Source organism: Glossina fuscipes, unplaced genomic scaffold, assembly GCF_014805625.2.
Source record: "Glossina fuscipes isolate IAEA_lab_2018 unplaced genomic scaffold, Yale_Gfus_2 28, whole genome shotgun sequence".
Taxonomy (NCBI): Eukaryota; Metazoa; Arthropoda; class Insecta; order Diptera; family Glossinidae; genus Glossina; species Glossina fuscipes.
The window spans coordinates 10,027,403-10,044,054 of record NW_023998423.1 but is presented as its reverse complement, the minus strand read 5'-3'; the positions used below and the strand labels follow the sequence as shown (position 1 = coordinate 10,044,054).

The following is a 16,652-nucleotide window of genomic DNA, read 5'->3' as shown; positions in this document are numbered from 1 at the left end:
AACATATGATTTTGTTTACATGTTATATAAATACAACAAATTTATTCATCAACTTGAAATACTCTTCATAATCTCTCAATGCTATTATACATAGTAATAAAATTCTATTCTATTATACATATACTAAATACTCTATTCTATTATATGTAATTAAAATATTTATTAAAAAAAAAAATTATGAATGAATGAATGAATGAATGAGCGACTGATCCAAAGAAACCAAGTGAATATAAGTTTTAATAGTGATTGTAAGTAAACAACCTAAAGTAAAAAGACGATAGTAGGGCACGGCGCGCCATTGAATAGCCTACACCACCGTACAATTATTAACATAAAGACTTTTTTAAACACAAGTCATTATATAGGAAGTGGTCAACCCAATTCGAACCATTTCCTGTTCTTCCTTGGGGTCAATCTAAAAATTTTCAACGAAATATTTCGAAAATTGCCCCACGTTGCACAAAAGAAAACAACATGGAAAGACGGAGAGACAAACTTATGCGGGTCTTTAAGAAGCCCTTCTTACCTACCACAAGTGATGTAGGGTATGAGAAAAAAAACTCATTTTCAAGGTGTGTTACATGTCATGCATTTACCATAATTCTTTTTGTGGATGCGATAAGACAGGAGACATCTTACATTTGTTACGATTACGGTATCAAAATCTACACGTCCTAAATTCTATCATGTACTCATACGCGCACTGATTGGTGTAACAAATTCTGAACCCGTTACAAATGTTCGCCAGGGATCACATCATTTTAACTTTGTAGGGCAGACCAAATTAGGAGATGAATGCAATCCACAAGTGGACTCAATCCAGATAGGAAACAGAATTACCTTTCAATTGAAGAACTTAAACGAATACAATTTTCATAACAAAATTGTCTTTCATAAGTTATTAGAAAAAATTAAAAAAAAAAAAAACAGATTGTCTTCATGCATTCACTTTAGACAGCACCACCTTCAAGTTTCATATTTAATTCTCTACTTCCGTGTAGATTTTGACACGTGTTTATAGTTCCTTCAACATTTCAAAACCGATTTGTATGCATCGGTTATCACATTTAAAAACGAGGAAGAAAGTTATGTTCGGCTACGGGGGAATGTATTCAATCATCCTCAACGACTTCAAATGAATAAACCAATGGGTCGAAGCATTGTGTTTCAATTGGGCGGGTTGGGCGTATTCGTTTTCATTAAAACCGCTTAAAAGTGACAGTAAAATATTTTTGCGCAATTTTTAACCTTCTCACAGGACATATATACATTTATATTGTGCTACATATATACATTTGTATTGCTATGTTTTTATGTGATTCGATTATTTTGTCATATGAATCAATCAAACTGCTACAGATTGCAAATTGCAATGCAATCTTTTTGACGATCCATCTTTACATTTCGCTCATGTCCAACTTTTTTAAGCTCGACTTGTCCAGTCCTAAACTTCTTACGGACAGTTGGACGGACAGACGCACTTGACTAAATCAATAAAATCTAACACTAGTTAGCCACGTGTAGAGTCCCCGGGATGCCCGACATCTATTTCTGACTTTTATAAAGTGAAACACGAATCTTCTGAGTGAAATAATTTCCTAAAAGAAACATATCACAAGAAAAGTGGCGGTAAAGAAGACCAAGCCGATGGATTGTATTCAAGTTCCTTGAAAATTACCCTACCACGACTATGAGAATATAAAGCTAATTTCACTTAACATACTTTCGATCAGCTATTGAACATTTACGTATACACATCGGTATTCGTTTAAAACCAATTTCATAGCACAAAGCGTATTTCTAATCAAACATTTAATCCATGAAATTACTATGAATTTGTTTTGGTGTGCACTTGTAAAACATCAGTTATATTCGAATGAAGTAAAACCTTTCAGGATCACTTCACATTTACTCTCTGGTAATAATCAAAAAATGCTCACTATAGAAATGCAAAGATTTATTCGCTACGGTGATGTTCTAATATGGCTGATCTATTGATCTTTTTGGAACGTGAATGATTCTAGAGTGCAAGATATCAAGAGGTTCATAGACGATTTTGCAGATATTGTCCATCTCAATACATTTTAATAAAACATTTATACAAATAATATTTACTCTTAACCCAAAGTTCTCTTCTTAATTCGAGGACATCCACCGCCCAAGCTTACTACTTCATAATTTGTCTCAATACTTTTACAGAAATAACTTTCAAGTTGATTTCTAGAGAGCGAGACGTCAAAAACAGATTTCTAGAACAACAGCAGAGTATAGATGAAATGTAGTGAGTTTTAAACGTATATTAGTTCTCAGAATTTCACAATAAATGGTTTTTGTACCCTACACCATTTGTGGTGCAGTTTATATTTAATCAGTGCGGTCGTACTTAACACGCAGAATGTTTAAGATAGACCCACCTTTTATTATACCGATCAATTCAGAATCGTAATCTGAATTGTTCTAAGCCTGTCTGTTCGTCTGTTCGTCTGATGTCTGCCCATCTAAATTTGTGTTCAACCTGCAGCTCGCTATAGGCTTTTGAGATATTTTGATGAAATTTGATATAATGACGTATTTTGGATTCAAGGACGAATGCTATTGGAATTGGTTCGGATCGGCCCACTTTTTCGCACACTTCCCATATAACGTTCTATTATGAAAGGTCATTATATGGGAAAAGTTGTAATTTTCGAAATTTCTTCTTAAACGCTGACTAAATAATCGTATTTCGGCATTTTAGATTGGTTTGAAAAGATTAGATCGACTGCGGCAATTTTTGAACTCTCCCCCATATGAAGAAAACTGAAATTCATGCGACAAAAAAGTATAATTTTTAGTGCGTCATGATGAAAATTATATCATCATAATAATTTAACATAAAAAAATTAATTGTACCAAATTTGGACCATCTCGACCTATTTTGTGGATTCTACCCTAATAAAAATTTTCACGAAAATCGATCCTTTGTAGACCAGAATGTTGACCAATTATAGTAATATCATCCAAAAATAACAATTGTTTCAGTCGTCCTTGCCCGACTATAATGTTCTTACTTGTTATTATTGAAAGCACTTTAAGGAAAATAATTCGATTGTATATTCTTGAGCAATAGCCAGAAATAAGGATAACATCTCCATGGACCATATATATATTTTCTTGATCGGAGTTTATATGTTCTCAGTTAGATCACTTATCACTCGCTAAAGTTGAAACTTATTAGGTAATGACAGACTATAACAAATATCGGTCTAAAATTGCGGGGCAATATCAATGGGAACGGTCTAAAGGTATTGCCCATATTTCATTGGTGGCTGCGATGAGTCGAATTTACTAATAAATGTAGCCAAAGAACTGTCCATAAAAGTTCAAAAATCTTTTTCTACAACCAGTGCTAAAGAACTGGAAATCCCACCTAAAGCTGCAGACGTCAACAACAATATGTTGGAAAAATGCGCCGTTTGAAAATCATCTCGAGCAAATATTTATTATTATTTTTTTAATTTTTTTTTTTTTTTTTTTTTTTTTATTAATAATTTTTTTCACAAATCTTGTTAACACTTTTTTTATCTCCTTATTCTTTTTTTTTGTCACAATTTTTGTTTTTTTTTTTTTTTTATAAAATTTTTCTATCGCTTAACTGATGTAAGTAACAACTACAACTAGAGTGCAATTTTCAAGTCGAACCGTTTTCATGCCTACAAAAATCTCTCATCACCTTAAACTGACAATCGTCAGTTTATCGTTTCATTTTTTTTTTTTTTTTTTCTCTTCTTAAAAATATTTAACTTTTTTTTTTTCCAAGCTTTATTGATTTTAAAATAGTTTGCAACGTTTATTTTGTCTTATTACAGCACAGAGAACAAATAAAAATTATTTACATGAAATTAATTTATTTTGTAAAATAAATCAAATACAAGGCGGCATGAAAACGTAAGTTAGTTGTATAATTTTTGCAGTAAATATATATGTAAGTAAATGCTAACCTTTGATAATATTTATTAGTTGCACAAATTTTTCACTTTATCTTAATTAGATATTCAAATTTTTTTTTTTTTTTTATTTAAACGCAATTATTCAAAAAAAATATTTGCAAATGCGAAATATTTACATAATGAGCAAAAATCAAGAAATAACACCTTGAATATCTTTTGCCGCAAATATTGACCATAGAAAATGAAAACTATTGTAAAAACAAAAAAAAAAAAAAAATCATTATTAATTGTTTGTAAATTGAAAACCCGCAACAATTATGTAAAAGTACAAAACAGGCGAGTTACAAGTGAAAGCTATTTGTTACATACACGATGGCCGTAAGGGTGTGTAGTTGATTTTTTCTCTCTTTTGTGACATCCAAAAATGCATAGCCGAGATTTTCCTAACGCATATCTTCTTGATCAACTTAACTTTATTCATGTTTCCTTCCCCGTGTTATTCCTCGTCTCTAAAGTTTTGTAGTCCTCATGTATTCGATAGAAACTATTCAATGGCCGCTTCTCAAGTTTAAAGATAGACAAAGGCGTGTAACTTACGACATGAATAAATATTTTCCCCAAAAGTTTTTTTCAAATGTTTAGTGCAAATGCAAGCCGGATGAGCCGATAAACACAACCAAAATATGATTTAGAAGAGAAATATTCCTATGACCATCAGTCAGTGTTTGTGTGAGAGAGTAACTCACATGCCCACAACGAATAAAATGCTTTGCAATATTTATATATTGATATGATGATGAGTATCAGAGATTCGTCGCAAAGTGAACTTTTCCGCTTTCTTGTTCACTTCTCACCTTTGGATGTAAAGTTTTCTTCATCGTGCTTTTCACGTTTGCTGTTTTTTGAGAAAACTTCAAATTTTGCCCTAATATTTGTCTAAATAGTCATAACATAATAGTTAGTCAAACCAAGCCGTATTGCGAGCAATATCACATGAACATCACACACGATAGGACAGCTATAAATATTTCATATTTTCTTTTGCGGTTTCATTGGTCTAATAATCTTCATTGACAATTTAATATATTATTTTATTCATTGCTCCGCAACACTTAACTTTACTTAAAATAAAAAATAAAACAAAGAAAACATAGCATTTTGTCTTACGATAAATGATCGATTGGTCACAACATCAGAACGCGGTTGTATATCCAATATTAGCGTAGATTTTTCCAAGCTCTAACAGGTACACATTTTCGTGATGCTTTAATAAAATGTAAACAAACTTGAATAAATGATCAAATGAGAATTTTTGAGCATTTTTTATACCCAGCACTGTAAAATTGGAGTACACGCATTTAAACAAGAAATTCTGAATTGATTTAACCATGTCTGTCCGTCTGTGTGTCTGTGTGGTGTCTATTATTAGCAATCTCCTGGTCGCAAAAATGAAGATATCGACTTCAAATTTGACGGAAACACTGGAAGATTTTATGTGCAGTTTGGCCGAAGTAAAAACCCTCAGTGGAGCATAAACTCGCTCGTTACTCAGAAATTATAGAAGCTGGAAAACTGAACATTTTCATATTTACTTTACGAAAAGCTCTAGACTTTATGTGCAAAAACCGGGAAAAATCGGCCATGCCCACAAAAAATTATAAGTGATTAAATTTTATTTTTGCACTTTCTTGAGGTTTTCTGTTTATTTATCATAATGCGAACAAGATGGAATGTTTAAAACTATTTTGTACATTCCTTAAATGAAGATACATTATCTGCCTAAGAAAGGGTTAATTCTAAAAAGAACGTGGTGAGCACAGCCAATAGTTTTTCCCTAATAATATCAGCGAAATGGGTGTCAAATAAGAATGGAATGCGAAAAGCATAGTGGTGGCTATGCGAGATTCAGTCCTCTCCAAATACAACATTCCTCAAAAATTTGAAAAATAAAGAAAAAGAAGGATTTCGGACTGAAAGCAGTAATAGTAATGAACAAGATAGGTGATCGTGGTTATATCAATGCCTCTGTTTAAACTGCTCAAGCTTACGACCACTCTAAAGCATATAGCCAAGAGTCATTAACATTTACCATATCTAATCTAATCTAATAATCTAATGATGGTATTTGCCGATATTATTAATAAAATTACCAGATCTATACGCTTATTTTATAAAGTGGCACAATACATGCAAAACAAATGAGAACGAATATACGCTTATTTTATAAAGTGGCACAATACATGCAAAACAAATGAGAACGAATATACGCTTATTTTATAAAGTGGCACAATATATCGGTAAATAATATCCCCAAGCGACACAAAGATTTTTGTCTCTAGCAAAAAGTGCAGATTATCTTTAGAAATCCCAAACGCTCAAAACAAGGCCTCCCATCATCTCGTTTTTCATTCCAATGATTTACGAATCGTAATGCACTAGAGTTAGCGGAGCTACATCTGGTATCCACAACCGAACGGCGGGGGTACACTTCTTCTATCATAACGTTTACAATATCCAAAAGGAAGCTTCAGAGTTCCCATAAAATATATATTTTCTTGATAAGCGTAAGACCCTGAATCAAAACATCCATCTCTCTGCCTGTGTGGTGCATTTTGTTGGTAGTCCCGTTCGCAAAAATTTGGATGTTGCCTACAATTCAATAGGTGAACGTATTCGTGTTGAAATTGAGCCGAGTCGATCAAATGACACGCGTACATTAAATCAAAAACTGACAGCAACCATGTTTAGTTCATTACTCCTAACTTATAAGACACAGAAAGCTGAAATTTCCGATATTTAATGAAGAAAAATGAAGAAAATCAGCTTTCCCACACAAAGCTATAAGTGATCAAATTTTAAATGTTGTCACTTTTCTGCGATTTTTTACTTGCTGCTCCTAAGCTAAATAAGACGGAATGCTGAAAAGCAGAGATATTACAGAACACGGTTGTCCGGGCCCAGGAGTTACTTTTTTTATTTTACTTTCGCAAAAGACTATTTTGGAAAAGACAAATTTCTTGCATTGATTTGCATAATAACGTTACTGTGTTGTTATTGATTCGGACGGCTAACAAATGAATTGGAGATGGATTTCCTGCTTCACCCACGCCAATCTTTCAATCCAGCCCCCAACGCCTGTTATCTGCTCGCAAGTCTTAAAACTGTTCTGAAGGTAAAAGTGCCAATCAGGCTCATTGCCTTTGGAAAACTAGAGGCGGGTTAAACTGGGCGCATGATTCTTGAAGCAGACAATATTGATGAATACAGGGATTCAGAAATAGCAGACTTCGGCGCCCAGTCAGCTTGTTCATAGTATAAATCGATGTGGTATATGAGTGGGCGTTCTAGTCTTACCCCCATGATGTGGTGGTACTTCTTAATTTGTTAAGGGTGTCCCGGTTGGAAGTCGAAGAATTGCGGATAGTTTTTAACACAGACATGCCAACAGCGACAATAACATTTTTCAGTTTGTTTTTACAAGCAAAGTTCGTAGTTTAAAGGATAGCTCTGACTTCGACTGTGAAAGTTGAAATACTTTCGGGAGGTAAATGATTAATATGCTACATAAAATATAAAACGTGTTAGTTGCTAAATATAAGAAGCTTAGACAAAACTTCCTCCACTTCCATATATGGAAGTTATTCGTTCGTTATTCGCCACATCAATCTTTAAAGCTATTAACATTTTATTTGGATTCCTCATCAGTGTACACAAAATTAAATATAAAACAGCAAAAATTTATTTCCTTCCTCTTGCCATTTGAAATGCGATCCACGACCCACAACCAACATTTAAATTGGACATAAAATGAGCGGCAATGCCATATGTTTTGTTATGTTTTAATGTAAAGGTCCAGTTACCGAAATTACAAGGTAAAATAATATAAAGTTCAATTATCAATCGTAGTCAAGATATATGACAAGAACACGTGACACGGGATTTTCTAATCTTAGATTCATAGACTCATCTCTACGCGTCCACATTTTTAAATTGTGAATGAAATTAAAATATCCAAAGCAAAGATGCCAATTATCATGATTGCTTTACGTATTCTATTTTGCTCACATAAGGATAAGAATTAACCAAGTTTGTCTTTTTGAAAAGACGGGCGTAAATAACTTTATAAAATAGAATTGTTTCATCGGCCAAAGTAAGATTTTGCTGAGCTATGTCAATTGGCCTTTTAAAATTCATAAAAAATCAGGAAAACTGCCCAAGGGGAAGTTGACGCATGACATATATTACCAAATAAAATGGATGCGAGCCGCCCATAAAGGTATGCGCACACAAAAAATAAAAATTATGTTTCTTAAATATTATTTTCAATAAGTCACGAGCTGTAATTGAATCCAACAAAAGTTCGGTTGAAAAGTACTCCTTACCTACGAACTCTTTCTTAATTAGTAAAATAATTTAATGGTTATTCATTATGTTATAAATCCCTAGATTATCCCATAGACATCGTGGACCGAAGAGGAGCATTGAGCAGGGCGGGTATAGAAAATTTCAGGAGCATATAGGATCCCCCTTCGGGGATTTAATAATATTTTCTTTATGTTTACTTATCTTCATTTTTCTTTTATTTTTTTGATTTTGTTTTACATTTCTCCGAATATATTTTCTGTACCAATTTTATGAAAACAAAATCACATAAATATATGAGCTTGAAGATTATTCCGAATCAATAAAAAACTCAAGCCGAAGTAAGGAGAATAGATAAAACTCAAAACTAGAGATAAACAGCTGTGGACAGCTGTTGGCGAACGAAAAACGCAAATAGGGTTGTTTTAATTAAATGTTTTTATGACAATAAATTCTGAAGTTTTTAAATTTTTGAAATGTATAAAGACTAGGAAAAAAAAAGGAAAAGAAGAAGAAAAAACATAAGAGACTAGTAACAGAAAACTGGTGCCAAAAGCTTGTCGCCTCTCTGAGCCAAGCACACTACAAATTCACCTAAGCAATTAGAACTTGGATCGTCGTCATCAATGCCTTGCCATTTTCGTATATCTCCATCAGATCCGCAAGTTAACATATCCATCGTCAATGTAAAATAAACCGGTATAACCACTAGTATGGGCATAACGCAACGAACTACGCTCGTACATTGTCCTTTTTTATTAAAAAATTGTAAGAAAAATTTGGCGCTACTTTAGGTGAAGAGGCCATTTAACAGGGTTTTCGCATTAAAAACTCGACTTTGCGATAGGTATAAAATGATAATTCGATTTTACCCTATTTTCAAAAAAAAATGATAATTCGATTTTACCCTATTTTCAAAAAAAGCCTCAAATGGCCGCACGTACGCATTATTTCTATACATTCTACAGCTGTTTTCCTTTCGAATTCAACTAGCATGCATTCTCTCTATACATTCTACAGCTATTTTTTTTTCGAATTCAACTGCCACGCATTGTCTCGATACATTCTACAGCTGTTTTCCTTTTAGTATGTTGAGATTTCGTCTGTCCGATTATTGGTCAAGAGACAAGTACGTGCAATTACATTTGGCTACCGTCCTAGGAGTGTCCATGAGCAAAAATATAGAATCCCTCCCACATCTCACAAACTAGTTAGTTTAGCTTTAGATGCAAGGGGTTACTAATACATTGGTTAAATAAAATTGGCTTAATCGCGTGTTTACATAAAAGTAAGTCTGATAAACACACACACGCCTAGTTACGCAAAATATGGCTCAAGAACCTGAGAGAGAATTTTCAAAATTAAAGTCAGATAACTTTTAATACAAAATCGTACAATGCTTCATACAAAACTTCAATTTAACAAAAACATATGATTTTTACATGAAAAATTGACTAATGGACACCTTTTTTACCTCGCACTGAGAAATGTGTTAACTAACTAAACATACCTTTCCTCAGCACGCAGCTAAAAATTTTAATTACTTTAAGTAATTAAATATTTAATTATACAAATTATGATGTCTTTAAATAATTCTAACGACAAGAAGGAGTGGACCGAACAAGATCGTTTAGAGTTAGCTGCAAAGTTAGATGCAGAATTAGACGACTTCATCGATGGCTTAGAAAAGAAACGATATGAAGAAGGTTGGCCGGAAGACAGATGGCAGGAGGTTCGTTTTCATAATTATCATTTGCCGGATTAAAAACAATAAAACATCGTTACATTTACTATGCTTGCAGGAAATGGAGAAGCATCCGTTTTTTATGCGCAAAACTCCACAGCCCGGCGATGAAGTGCATCCCATGTTAGTAGGTCTTCAGAAATTGAAATATGATCCCGAAGAGAATACCAAAGATGAATTGGCTTTAAATTATAAAGAAGACGGTAATTTCTATATGAAACATAAAAAGTTCCGCATGGCTGTCTATAGCTTCACCGAAGGCCTGAAAGTTAATTGCGAGAATGATGATGTACAGGCAACTCTCTATAACAATCGTTCAGCGGCTCAATTCTTTTTAAAGAATTATAGGTATTTATTTTTTTATAAAGTGATTAACTAAACTTCTAATACAAGTTTTCTTCTTCAGGTCAGCTTTAGCTGATGCTCAAACGGCTTTAAGTTATAAGCCAAAGTATGAGAAAGCTTTATGGCGAGCGGCCCAATGTGCTTCTCATTTGCAACGTTTTGATCTCTGCGCACAGTTATGCGAGGAACTTTTGGACCACAACTCCGACCACCAAGGGGCTAAAGAATTATTGAAGAAAAATAGCTTTGAAAAGGTAATGTACACAGTACAGCTTACAGTACCTATGGTACAGAGTTTAATAAGAATAGCATATCTAGAATGACTTGAGATGCCTCTATTCAAAGCCATTTTCTAAATCGAGTGATACCTATCTGTCATCTGCGGATGACGCAGTTGTTGCAATTTTCGATCAATTTTCTGATCAAATTGGAGTACATTGCCTTGTTCGGATTTTAAAAAGTCGTCATGAAAAAAAATATGTCAGAATTCATAGTCTTTGATAAAATGCTGATTTTTGATTGTGGTAATCATAGTCAGCATTGTACACCTATTAAGTTTTCTTTTCGATTTTTCGAAACAGAGGGAACTAATTTTTTTGGATTTCACACACTTCCACTCACCAAGAGTATACGACAAAACACAAGAATGAAGCTTAGGTTTTACGCATTTCGTACTGCCCTAATGTATGCGGACTACAGAGTATCTTGTATGGGTTTGTTTTATTTTCTTAAATTTAACGCACTTTGCAAGTTCTTAGGAGAACATACTCTGCCAATAACAAAATTCTCTTTAACCCATGACCATATCGACCGAGCCCTGCAAGTAATCTTAATATAAAACGAAAGTCATTTCTAAGAAATCTTGTATTTGTTTTAGATGGAAACAGCACGTAATCACCGTAAGCAACTTATAAAAGCTAAAAGGGATTTAGAAGAGTTTCATCGTTTAACAGACGCATTAGAAGAGCGCCAAGTAAAATTCGAATGCAAATCTTTGATTACGAAGGAGCTAATAAAACCAAAATTTTCACCCTTGGAAGACTTTCCAGTTCACTTTGATGACGAAGATCAGAAAACATTAATATGGCCGGCTGCATTTTCCTATCCTGAATTTCTGTTCAGTGATTTTCAACAACAGTTATCCGAAGAAGTCACGTATGTCAGAATTTTCAAAGCAAAAAAAAAAGTTTTCATTCAAAATTCTTTTCAGTATGTTTGACTGTTTAACGAGTATGTTTGCTGAACCTTTACCTCAAGACAAAGAGGGTAAATATTTTGTAGATAATTTAAATGTATATTATGAAAATCATAAGCTGGGCACCGTGCATAAAGTCCACTTGGAGAAAACTATTAAAGATATTCTGAAAGAGAAAAGGTAAAATGAGGCAAAATTTGTTGTTTAATTTTAAAATTCTATTAAAGACAATTTTACCACTGTTTTCAGTTTCTTTATTACCGGAGGTGCCTTACTCTTTTATGTAGTGCCTAAAGATTCAGAGATAGAAAAAGAATTTATAAATACTCCAAGAAGAGGAACTGTATACTCATAACCAAAATTTCATATATTTTTATGGCAATTAGAGATTGTAGAGAGAATTGGACCTAAGCAAAAGTTGACTATATAAGCCAGAAAGTCCAAGTAATGAAGGAATGGTACCTACATTTCTGACAAGCATGTTGGAACAACAGGCAAGCACAGGAACACTTACTAGGGTTATTGGAGACAAAATATTGCGAACATATTTGGCTATTCCTCAAGCCCTATTCAAAGTAGAGAAAGTTTTCTTCCTAATAACTGGCTTTCAACTTTTATAAGAATTTGTGTCATTAACAACCTATAACTGCTTTTTTATGAAATCAAAACAATATCAAAACACATTTGATCGTAAGATACGATTAAAAAACTATTTAAAATTTTTTAATTTATTTAATAAAAGTTTTTGCGAAGCTTCTTCAACACTGTATATAAAATATTAAAAAAAAATTTATTGTAATTTTTTTTTGTTTATGTCGTAGTAATTGTAAATGTTCACAAATAATTAATTAAATATAGCATTTAGCAATGCAAGATACAACAGTTAAGCATTTTTATATGTCGGGATTTTGTTGGATTTTTAATGTTAAGAAATAAACTGTGAAGACATTACCTAATCTCAAATGTTAGATTAAACACAACTTTCAACCTTTTGAATGCTTATTTAATGCTTATTAGATTAACTAAACAATTTATGATAAGCGTAAGAGTTTGATTCAATTTAAATGCATTCCTGCAAAAGGTGCTGGCTGCAGGCTGGAGGATTCAGTTATTCAGGTTTTTCAATTAAGCACCTGTCGTCGATGCTGGGAATCTCTGTTAACGTGTAATTTGGAAAAACAGAACAATCCTTCCCACGCCGTAATGACACGCAGTCGCCGAAATTGTTGAGTAATAGAAAGCAAACTTCGGTAGCGGGCACACAAAGCGACAATCAAATCAATGTTCAAGGTTAATTGCCTGACTGACAACTCCATTGGTTAAAGTAATGAGTATATTATTATACAATTGCATAATATTTGCTTACTTCTAATGTATATTAAATTTTATTATAAATTATTAAATATTATTATTGAGTAAATTGGTGGTATTCATTATTGTTCTGGATGAGCGGCAGTTTCTTAACAATTATTAAATTTTTCTTCAGCAGTAACTTTTTGTTTATATTTATCTATATTGATATGTATACATATAGCGAAAGCGTAGTTGGCTTTAAATTTTTTTAACAAATATTTAAAAACAATTTTCTTAATATGTCTTTAAAAAAAAAAATATGTTTTTTTTAATTAATTGAATTCTGAAGGTAAGCTTAATTTTTTTTCTAGTCTTAAATGCACATCGATTTTAGTTTTTTTTTAAACGAAACCAGATTCATATCTATCATTAATAGTATTCAAAAGCAAGTAAATTCAAAATTTTATAATTAAATAAGAATATTTTTAAAATAATACTGACAACAATTTCAGTCCATATCCTAAGGTAAGCTTTAAATATGCGTATGAAAAGCGCTGGATTTGCTAACAGATAGCAATAAACCATTGTCCGCTAAAAATTGTTTTTGAAAAATCATTATTAGCAATGTAACATCAAATTCCCATGCATAATATTAAAGATAACGAAAACGTTTAAAAAGGGATTAAACGTAAACTAAATGGAAGAACAAATGCAATATCGATTTTAGAAGCATATAATAATCAGGATAATAAAGACTAACGTTTTCGAAATGTCTTTGCAGCAGTTCAACAGCTGTCAGGCTCTCACTTTAATGGCGTTGCAAGGCATTATGAATTTTCATTTTTATAGGTGACAAATCAAATTTTCGAAAACTCGGCAATGAACTGAATTTCTTGGCTGAAATTGGCGCATCTGTTGTTGGAGGTGAGTACGAAGACTTTGTAAGAATAGATGATGCCAGTTTAGGATAAGATGGTTGAACCATCAGTTGTTGATGCGGTTGACTCTGTTGAGATTGCAATTGATGTTGGGCCCGCCCCGGCGGTTTAGGAGCAAAGGTAGCATATTTATGCAAAAGCCGGGCAGCATTTTTACTAGCCTGAAAGTAACGTTCGTATTCAGTTTCGGCTTCCGTGAAACTAACAATGCCACTCGGTTTTCTCTCGCTATTATGTAGAGGAGAAATCACTTCTGTTGAATTAGTAATATCATCAAATCTAAAATCTATCTTTGGTAGCAAAGATAAATCGATTAATTCTCTTCCATTTTTGCTAAGCTTAATGTGCTGCGATTTTTCAGTCTCATTGTAATTATTATTATTTTTGTTATTGTTAAAGGTCATCATATTATCTTGTTTGACCGCATAGACATTTTCCGATATTCTTTGAGCGTTCATTAATTTTTTTTCTTTACCGCGTTGTTCCATTATTTTTTGCGGCGACGACATGTACAGATTTTCCTTTCGTTCGCGTTGCATTTTAATATTAACCAAATGTTTAAGACCCAAAGTTAAACCTTCTTTGCCTTTTTCCCTACCATTAAAAGGAACTTTTGTTTGCAGAGGACTTGTAGTAGAGCGTTTAGTTTTCAACGTCCCGCAACTATTTGGATAATACGAAGGTATTTTTTCATCAACGCTTATCAATGACTTTCTTGGAGTTTGGTAATAACTTTCCTCACCTTCATCCTTTCTAATGGCAGAATTTTCTCTTTCTGCTTTGTCCTCGTCGGTAGGAGTACTTGTGCACATTTTCCTCGGCAAAGCGTGTTCTAACTCCTGAGTCGCTTTAAAGGTTAGTAAATTCTCATAAAGGTTACCCATAAAACCTTTATTTACCGTAGGTGTCATATTTTCATAGGTCTTCATCAGAGTAGAATTGTTCGCATGAGGAGAAACAACTTCCATATCCTCATATATAGTACTGTTATCATTAGCTTCTGCCGATAAAGTTATGAGGTTATTTTCTCCAGCTCCGGCTTCCAGATTATTTAATTTCACATCATTTGCAATATTCGCACAATTTACTCCTGATGATGTCGAAGGAGTATCACACGAACCTGTCAAATGCCCGGACGAAGTACTCGTAGTACTCGCAGAGCACGAAGTGGCAATAGCACCTATTTGTGCAGTTTCTTTTCTCTTTTGTCTAATTGGTGCCATAACACAATAGCCGGTCAAGTCATCGGTAAGAATTTTGTTCTGGCTTATAAGGCTTGATGAGGGAACAGCACCGCTAGCACCAACTAAATTCACTACTGATGAATTGCAAGCAGAAAAATTAAAATTTGCCGACAATTGTTCAGATATGTTCAAACTTTCGGCCGAATTCCTTTTTGTATCCAAACCCTTAAAGGGATTTAGACTGAAATCGTCTAAGCTGCATGAACTTATATTATGGTTATTTACGGCAAAGAAGACTTCATCACATTTTTCGAATAAATCTTCAGCTGAATCCCCTAGAGGGAACAACTTTTTTGATTGAGCTTCATCAAATATTTCTAGGAGATTAATTTTTGATAAATCTGGACTAGAAAAACTATTGCGTTTGTTGGCCTTTATAAAACCGGGTGAAGGCTCTAAAATTTCTTCTTTGTAATTCACTTGAACTTGTTGGACTTCCTTTACCTTATTCAATATATCATCCACTCTACAAACAGAACTCTCACTTACACTCTCAGCACGTTTTTCACGGCCTACATTTCCACTAGTACGGGCAAAACGATCATCTCTACATCCCTTTTTTATTAATTCTGATTCCGGATTTGTCCTAGAACGCCGTAAAGCTCCTTCTACGGCATTATCGAATGTATTCAGCCTTTTACGCGGTGGAGGCAAAGGTGGCGGCGTGTTCATCTGTAGGTTTTCTTCCAAAACTGAATGAAAATTAAATGGACAAGGTTTCATTTCTTCATAAATTCCCGAAGCAACTGATGCACGGGAAAATCTGCGGGAGACCCGTGGCGATGATTGGCCTTCAAGAATTTCCTCATAAATATCAGAAACACGGGGGAAGCTATTAAAATTGCCGTTGGCAGTGTTGTCTGGTACTTTTGGCAGCGCACCTAAAGTGGTAACTATTCCTTTAAGAAAGCTACAAAAAATAAGGATACATATACTTTATATATTTATACATATATTCACTCGATCTTTTTATTATTAACCTATTTTGTTTGCTTGGTCGATCCAAGGCCCCACGACTATTTCGACGTTGCTCCAAGACCATTTGCTGATGTAAATCCAGGTTTTTCATGGCTTTTTTTAACCATTTCATATGCTTACGGCAGGCTAACTCAGTTTCCAAAGCAAAATAAATAAAACAACTACGACGATTATGAGTCCAAAACAAGCCATATGAATAAAGCTTTGTACGAGAGGTTGCCAAACTAATATTTACGCCTGGTGCATTTATAGATATAGATATACTTAATTCTCCGAATCTATCTTGTTGAGCTTCCAAAGATTTTATTGATACGCGCAGAAAGCACGGCAAACATTTGATAGCTTCAATTTTCACTTCACATTTTGTCCATCTGTGGAATTTTAACGATTCTGGTCGCTTATTATATACATCTAACTTAACATCAAGGCGTGTAGAAATTTTATTTAGATCCATATTTTTAATTATTTTTGTAAAGTTTTAAAGAAATTAAATTCCCCAATTTATTTTATCCGCTTCTTTGTGTGTTATAATGCTAATATTAAAAGTACGAATCATTTCTGCAACAAACGTTTATCTCTCAAACTAAGAAAAAATTTGAACAGTTGATTTTGTGTATGAAGTTA

General features: G+C 33.4%; 2 protein-coding genes across 2 annotated transcripts; one reads left to right on the top strand and one right to left on the bottom strand.

Annotated features, from left to right (window-relative positions):
• The first annotated feature begins 9,607 nt into the window (after positions 1 to 9,607).
• On the top strand, positions 9,608 to 13,104 carry LOC119636388 (DNA polymerase interacting tetratricopeptide repeat-containing, protein of 47 kDa). The gene is made up of 6 exons (XM_038031703.1): positions 9,608 to 10,023; positions 10,094 to 10,383; positions 10,442 to 10,634; positions 11,258 to 11,535; positions 11,591 to 11,755; positions 11,825 to 13,104. The coding sequence occupies exons 1-6, from the start codon at positions 9,868 to 9,870 to the stop codon at positions 11,928 to 11,930; spliced, it is 1,188 nt and encodes a 395-aa protein (XP_037887631.1). The 5' UTR covers positions 9,608 to 9,867; the 3' UTR covers positions 11,931 to 13,104.
• A 102-nt stretch (positions 13,105 to 13,206) lies between these two features.
• On the bottom strand, positions 13,207 to 16,595 carry LOC119636689. The gene is made up of 2 exons (XM_038032228.1): positions 16,031 to 16,595; positions 13,207 to 15,960 (listed from the first exon to the last, which is right to left on the bottom strand). The coding sequence occupies exons 1-2, from the start codon at positions 16,480 to 16,482 to the stop codon at positions 13,677 to 13,679; spliced, it is 2,736 nt and encodes a 911-aa protein (XP_037888156.1). The 5' UTR covers positions 16,483 to 16,595; the 3' UTR covers positions 13,207 to 13,676.
• Between the last annotated feature and the right edge of the window lie 57 nt (positions 16,596 to 16,652).

What these genes read in the sequence shown, in the direction of transcription:
- LOC119636388 (XM_038031703.1), top strand. Translation starts at nt 9,868, where the DNA reads ATGATGTCTTTAAATAATTCTAACGACAAGAAGGAGTGGACCGAACAA. An exon ending in CGGAAGACAGATGGCAGGAG is followed by an intron (nt 10,024 to 10,093) that starts GTTCGTTTTCAT and finishes CTATGCTTGCAG; the next exon opens with GAAATGGAGAAGCATCCGTT. An exon ending in CAGTTATCCGAAGAAGTCAC is followed by an intron (nt 11,536 to 11,590) that starts GTATGTCAGAAT and finishes AATTCTTTTCAG; the next exon opens with TATGTTTGACTGTTTAACGA.
- LOC119636689 (XM_038032228.1), bottom strand. Translation starts at nt 16,482, where the DNA reads ATGGATCTAAATAAAATTTCTACACGCCTTGATGTTAAGTTAGATGTA. An exon ending in CGACCAAGCAAACAAAATAG is followed by an intron (nt 15,961 to 16,030) that starts GTTAATAATAAA and finishes TATTTTTTGTAG; the next exon opens with CTTTCTTAAAGGAATAGTTA.